Source organism: Bos javanicus, chromosome 15 (genome assembly GCF_032452875.1).
Source record: "Bos javanicus breed banteng chromosome 15, ARS-OSU_banteng_1.0, whole genome shotgun sequence".
Classification (NCBI taxonomy): Eukaryota; Metazoa; Chordata; class Mammalia; order Artiodactyla; family Bovidae; genus Bos; species Bos javanicus.
Genome location: NC_083882.1, coordinates 48588115 through 48594853, shown reverse-complemented (window position 1 = coordinate 48594853; position 6739 = coordinate 48588115). Strand labels below are relative to the sequence as shown.

The following is a 6739-nucleotide window of genomic DNA, read 5'->3' as shown; positions in this document are numbered from 1 at the left end:
TGCAACCCCATAGACGGCAGCCCACCAGGCTTCCCGTTCCCTGGGATTCTCCAGGCAAGAACAATGGAGTGGGTTGCCATTTCCTTCTCCTATTGGTACCCAATTTATTCTAGGCTAATGCATCACTTAATAGGAACTTTGATCCTATGTATTTCTACTATAACAAGATAAATTCAGATTATGAAAGCAGATCAAGTTATAGCCTCTCTAATCAAGAATACTAAGCAGTTTTTTTGTATCTTCAGTGGCTTATAAACTGTGTTTATAATTTTCTGATTTTAAAATTGAAAATAAAAAAGAAACATTTGTGATGAAGAATAAGTTCTGCAGTATTTTTTTTCCTCAGCTAATACTATGAACAAATATAATGGAATCAAATATCTATTTTTATCTATTAAAATTTATAATTTCTATAATTCTCCATACTAATAACACCTAAAGATAATACATAATTTGACCTACAGGATTAGTATATATGTCATAGTTAGCTAGAAAGTTTTAATAAAATATTTTACTTTTCCTTGCTAAAAAGTAAGGAAATATAAGCATCTTATATTTCTTAGCATCCTGCAAAGAGTTTACCAAAGTACAAGTGCTATAAAATTCCCTAAGAGGCAAGAGCTAGTCTTTATCAAATTTTGGAATTTCTTTTAAAATGTTCTTTTTATTTAAATACCTTTAGAAATAACATTTTTATTTTATTAATTTTAATTTATAGCCAATAAATGAATAATCTTAGTTTTTTCTGACCATTTAATCTTTCTGATGTATCATGGATAATCCCATCACTTATCTCTCTAAACTTTGGGTTTTTCTTCTGGGAGAAGGAGACAATTATGTGGTATTTCACAGGAGAAATAAGTGAAATATTTAAAAATGGGCAGCTGAGATAATTGAGTTTGAATGAACAAGCACCTAAGTAAAAATGAAACTCTATTCAGGCTACCTGACTTCAGAATCAGAATTCATCAACCTTGTACTAAGCTACAGACATGCTGTCTTTCAACCCTATAACCTTTCCTAGAACCTTTCTCAACAACGTTTAGTAATAAGAAGGCAAGAGATGGGCCCGATCCCTGGAGGGAAGCCAGGTCTGTTCCCCAAGACATTTCTAGAGAAGGATGTACCTGAAGTGTGTATGAGGGAGAAGAAGAGGGCCCAACTCTACATTCTGAAATTAAGAGAAGACTGGTGTCCATACTCTGGAAAGAGAATGGGACGTACTCATACTGTCTGCTGCAGGTGGGATTTGTTTCCCAAACTTTTAGTCTAATGGGGCCTGGTTCTAACTCCCTAGACTTTGACAATGTCTGATCCTCATACTCAAGGTCTAAGGAAAGAGTCACTGTCCTCATAATGTGTATCTATAGAAATTTGCCTTGGAAACCAAGAGCCCTAAGTCTACTGATTAATATATCAAACATAATTCAAAAAGATACATGCACTCTTATGTTTGAAGTAGCACTATTTACAATAGACAAGACATGTAAGCAATCTAAATGTCTATCAACAGATGAATGGATAAAGAAGATGTGTGTGTGTGTGCGTGTGTGTGTGTGTGTGTGTGTGTATTGTTGTTTATTCACTAAATTGTCCGATTCTTTTGCAATCCCAGACTGTAGCTCGCCAGGCTCCTCTGTCCATGGGATTTCCCAGGCAAGAACACTAGAGTGGGTAGTCATCTCCTTCTTCAGGGGATCTTCCCGATCCACTCATGTCTCCTGCACTGGCAGGTGGATTCTTTACTACTGAGCCACCAGGAAAGCCCCCCAAAAGATGATACAAATGAGCTTATATGCAAAACAGTAATAGACACATAGATATAATAAACTTATGGTTATCAAAGGGGAAAGGTTGGGGAGGGATAAATTAGAAGGTTGGGATTAGCATAAACACACTGCTGCTGCTGCTGCTAAGTCACTTCAGTCATGTCCGACTCTGTGCGACCCCAGAGACGGCAGCCCACCAGGCTCCCTCGCCCCTGGGATTCTCCTGGCAAGAACACTGGAGTGGGTTGCCATTTCCTTCTCCAATGCATGCAAGTGAAAAGTGAAAGTGAAGTTGCTCAACTGTGTCCAACTTTTAGCGATCCCATGGACTGCAGCCTACCAGGCTCCTCCGTACATGGAATTTTCCAGGCAAGAGTATGGGAGTGGGTTGCCATTGCCTTCTCAGAGCATAAACACACTACTATATATTAAATAGATAAACTTACTGTATAGCTCAGGGAACTATACTCAGTATTTTGTAGTAGACTACAAGGGAAAACAATTTGAAAAAATATATATATATATAAACATTAAGTTCCATACATATGAATGAGTTCAATTCTGAGAGCATGTGTGAGTCCAATTTGTTCCTAGGTCCAACAAAGTAAGCCTAGTTACCCAACTACTGAGGCTTCCCTGCTGGCTCAAGCAGTAAAGAATTCACCTGCAATGCAGGAGATGCAGGAGACATGGGTTTAGTCCCTGGGTTCAGAAGATTCCTGGAGAAGGAAATGGCAACCCACTCCAGTATTCTTGCCTGGAAAATCTCATGGACAGAGGAACCTGGCAGCTTACAGTCCATAGGGTCACAAAGAGTTGGACATGACTGAGCATGCACTCAGTCAACTGACATAATCAGCTAATATAAGTAGACATATACTACAGTACATAACGTGTTTACACAAATAACATAAAAAAACATATACAAAAAAATAAGAAAAGATTTTTTATCTTAAAGTATACTATCTTGAAAACTATAGTAGTACAGCACAGCAGCTGGCGTACAGGGGCTGGCATCACGTGAACAGGCAAGAAGAGTTACTGCCTGGAGGACGGAGAAGAGGTGGGAGATGGTAGAGCTGAGGATCATCAGCAATAGGAGATGGAGAGCAAGCTGCAATTTCACTCACACCTGAAGTCAATGGAACACAAATTCACATCTTTGAAAGTTTGCAACTTGAACATTCATATATAGGGGGCTTACTGTATAACTGAATCAATTTGCTGAACACCTGAAACTAAATATAGAACTATAGAAACTAAATATAGAAATGTAGAATTTGCAGAACACCTACAAACCAAATATAGAAAAACAGATGTTCTTATTCACACAAGGGCTATTTCTTCACAGTGTAGCCAGACGTTTCTTGTCCATTCACTGGTCTTCTACTTTAGTGATAAAATATCTGCTCTCTTAAGCTCAAATTGTGTCATCCTAGATTATGTAGTCTAGCCCAGGGAATCTTATTTTTCTTAAGTGGGGGCAGCAGGGAGCTAAGAAATACTTGTGAAGGTCACAGCTCAGGAAAACTGATCCACTAAAGGCTGATTTTTTGATTATACAATTATAGGCTGCTTCTCCTCCACCATTCCTTACCATATCAACAGGACTCTAGTATAATAACAGTGGATTGCAGTTGAAAAAGTTGCATACTTTATTTCATGATGATGTGTTCTTAGGGAAGCCTACAGACAACAGGGCCATCAAAATTCAAAACAAAACAAGGCACTAGAGAATTTTGAAGTCTCCATCACTGATGGCTTAAACAAACATTAAACATACTTCAACTACTAGCCTCTCTTATCAATTCATGTATTCCTCAGTGTGATCACAAGTCATGGTTTTAAATAATTTCAGACTTCTTATCTGCCTCGCTTATATAAATAAGTAGAGAAAATCAAGAAGAACACTCAGGGCAACGTCTCCAGAGTAGACAGTTTCCCTTGTTGTCACATAAAAATGGACAGAGTTCCCTGGAAGCACAAGATGCAAGCTTATTCTGCCGGTTCTCTCTATGAAATAACCTTTGGATATTTTAATTTGTGATAGAGCTCTTAGCTCTACTGTAGATCCCTTGCATTTCCATTCAGCTTCCTGAAGTAACCATATATGTGTGTATTGTTTTGTTTTTTTCATCCCTGGAAAACTAAAATCCAGATCTTGGCTATAATCCACTCCTCAAGAGAGCTAGAACTGATTGAGTTTCTTGTCTACAGTAAGATTTTCTATCTTGAGCATGTTTTTGTCTTTGTCACCATCTCACTATCTTTAACCAATACTAAAATGGTTTGAATAGAACTCCTTCCTTGTCTGGTGCTTAGCTGCACTCCATGGGCCATTCTGGGTGAGGGAGAATGGGAGAGATGGGTGCCATTGTGGAGGAAAACATGGGAAGAGCAGAGGGTAAAAATGGGGAATGAGTGGAAAATAGTGTTGAGGATGGAGGAGGACCTAACAAAGGAAGGATGTCTCAGGAACCAACATGTTATCACACACTCAAAATACATCTTCCTTGCTGACCATCAGCTGACCTGACTCCACCCCTGAGGGACACAGCCTAACCTTGGCCAATGACTTCTAAGACAAGGGGGAGCAAGGAAGCAGAATTTCAGCAGTAAAGAATAAAAGGCCACAGCATCCAGCAGCAGCACAGACTTGCTTCTGATGCTTCTGTAATCACCTGTAAGTTCCAAAACTTGACATCATGGTGCATTTTACTGCCGAGAAGAAGGCTGCTATCACTAGCCTATAGGGCAAAGTGAATGTGGAAGAGGCTGGAGGCGAGGCTCTGAGCAGGTAGGAAGTGGACTTCATGGGGGAGGATGGTGCTCAACACCACTGCTTCTCGGTTTCTGCTAACTGGCTTCCCAGGTATGGAGAAGGCACATCACTGGATCTCCATTCCTTTGTTGATGGTTTATGTCTCCATACTTCTTGGTAGTGGAACCCTTCTCTTTCTCACTAGGGATTACCATAACCTCCATGAGCCCATGTACTGTTTCTTAGCTATGTTGGCAGCCACCAACCTTGGAGTGACACTGACCATGATGCTCACAGTTTGGGGCATCCTGTGGTTGAACCATAGAGAGATTAGCCACAGGGCCTGCTTCTCCCAGGCCTACTTTATTCATACTCTTTCTATCATAGAGTCTGGTGTTTTGCTTGCCGTGGCCTACGACGGCTTCACTGCCATCTGCAACCCCTTGAGATATACTTCCATCCTGACCAACAGTGGGGTAATAAAGATTGGGATGGAGGTATTGACAAGGGCCGGTCCGTCAATTACACCAATAATTCTTCTCCTTCCCTGGTTCCCCTATTGTTGATCCCACATACTCTCTCATGCTTTCTGTCTACACCAAGATGTCATCAATTTACCATGTGCCAATGTCATCTTCAATTGTCTCTATCCTGTTGTGGTTGTATTTTCAATGGTCTTGTTGGACTTCCTTGTCATCTTTTTCTCCTCCATTTTGATCCTCAAGACTGTCGTGGGCATTGTTTCTGGAGAAGGAAGGGCCAAGGACCTCAACGCATCTGCTGCATCCTGGTATTCTATGTCACTGTCGTTGGTCTGACATTTATTCATAGGTTTGGAAGACATGCTCCTCATATGGTCCACATCATGATGAGCCATATCTACTTCCTTTTCCCACCTTTTATGAATCCTGTCACCTACAGCATTAAAACCAAGCAGATCCAGACTGGTATAATTCACTTTTACTCTCTGTTTCATTCTAGAGCATAACTTTGACTCATTGTTCTCTGAAGAATAATTCAGGGAACCTCGGCAAGCTGACAGCTTTGTTAATGGGAGCAACTAAACAAAACCAAGTTAATATAAACCAACCTCTCTGCTATTTAGAGGATCATAATCACACTGCCCATTTGTAGCTGAGTTGCATATTATATAATACATACATACTAAACATATATCTCAATTGTCCAACTGCTCTTTGCTGTTTTCCCAGATAGCTCATTCTGTTGAGTGAACCTATGGCACCCAATATATGATTCTTGGATTTACAGTATGGGCCACCAGCATTTAAATCAAAGCTCATTGTTTTTCAATATGTTTTGCATGTATAGGCTTTGATATATTTAGGAAAAACTCACTCAACTCCAGACATGTATCCAGTATTTTTTCTTATGTGGAACTAGTTGCTGAAAATTTTTTTTTATGGAACTAGTTTCTAGAAAATTGCACTAAGTGAAGCAATGAGACTTACTCTCCTCAGTTTAAAATGACAACTCTAGGGAAAGTGTATCTAATTATATCTAAGTCTGTTCAGTTAAAATTTTAATAAACATTTATTAAATATTATTATTATCACTGTTAATATATGTGGTAGTGGTGGTTTATTCACTAAGTTGTGCCAGACTCCTGCCACCCTATGGACTGTAGTCCATCAGGCTCTCTCCCCATGGGATTTCCACAGAAAAATTAGGGTTAGGGTTGCTGCTGCTGCTGCTAAGTCGCTTCAGTCATGTCCCACTCTGTGCAACCCCATAGACAGCAGCCCACCAGGTTCCCCCGTCCCTGGGATTCTCCAGGCAAGAACACTGGAGTGGGTTGCCATTTCCTTCTCCAATGCAGGAAAGTGAAAAGTGAAAGTGAAGTCACTTAGTCGTGTCCAACTCTAGGGACCCCATGGACTGCAGCCCACCAGACTCGTCCATTTATGGGATTCTCCAGGCAAAAGTACTGGAGTGGGGTGCCATTGCTTTCTGCGAGGGTTAGGGTTAGTTCAGTTCAGTTCAGTTCAGTTCAGTCGCTCAGTCATGTCCGACTCTTTGCGACCCCATGAATCGCAGCACGCCAGGCCTCCCTGTCCATCATCAACTCCAGGAGTTCACTCAGACTCACATCCATCAAGTCAGTGATGCCATCCAGCCATCTCATCCTCTGTCATCCCCTTCTCCTCCTGCCCCTAATCCCTCCCAGCATCAGAGTCTTTTCCAATGAGTC

General features: G+C 40.6%; 1 protein-coding gene across 1 annotated transcript; it reads left to right on the top strand.

The window, feature by feature from the left end:
• Positions 1 to 4104: 4104 nt before the first annotated feature.
• Positions 4105 to 5518, top strand: LOC133261288 (olfactory receptor 51B6-like). Its single transcript, XM_061439791.1, is given in 2 exon segments — positions 4105 to 5301; positions 5304 to 5518. Coding segments are annotated over 2 exon segments (924 nt in total). The 5' UTR covers positions 4105 to 4592.
• Positions 5519 to 6739: the final 1221 nt, after the last annotated feature.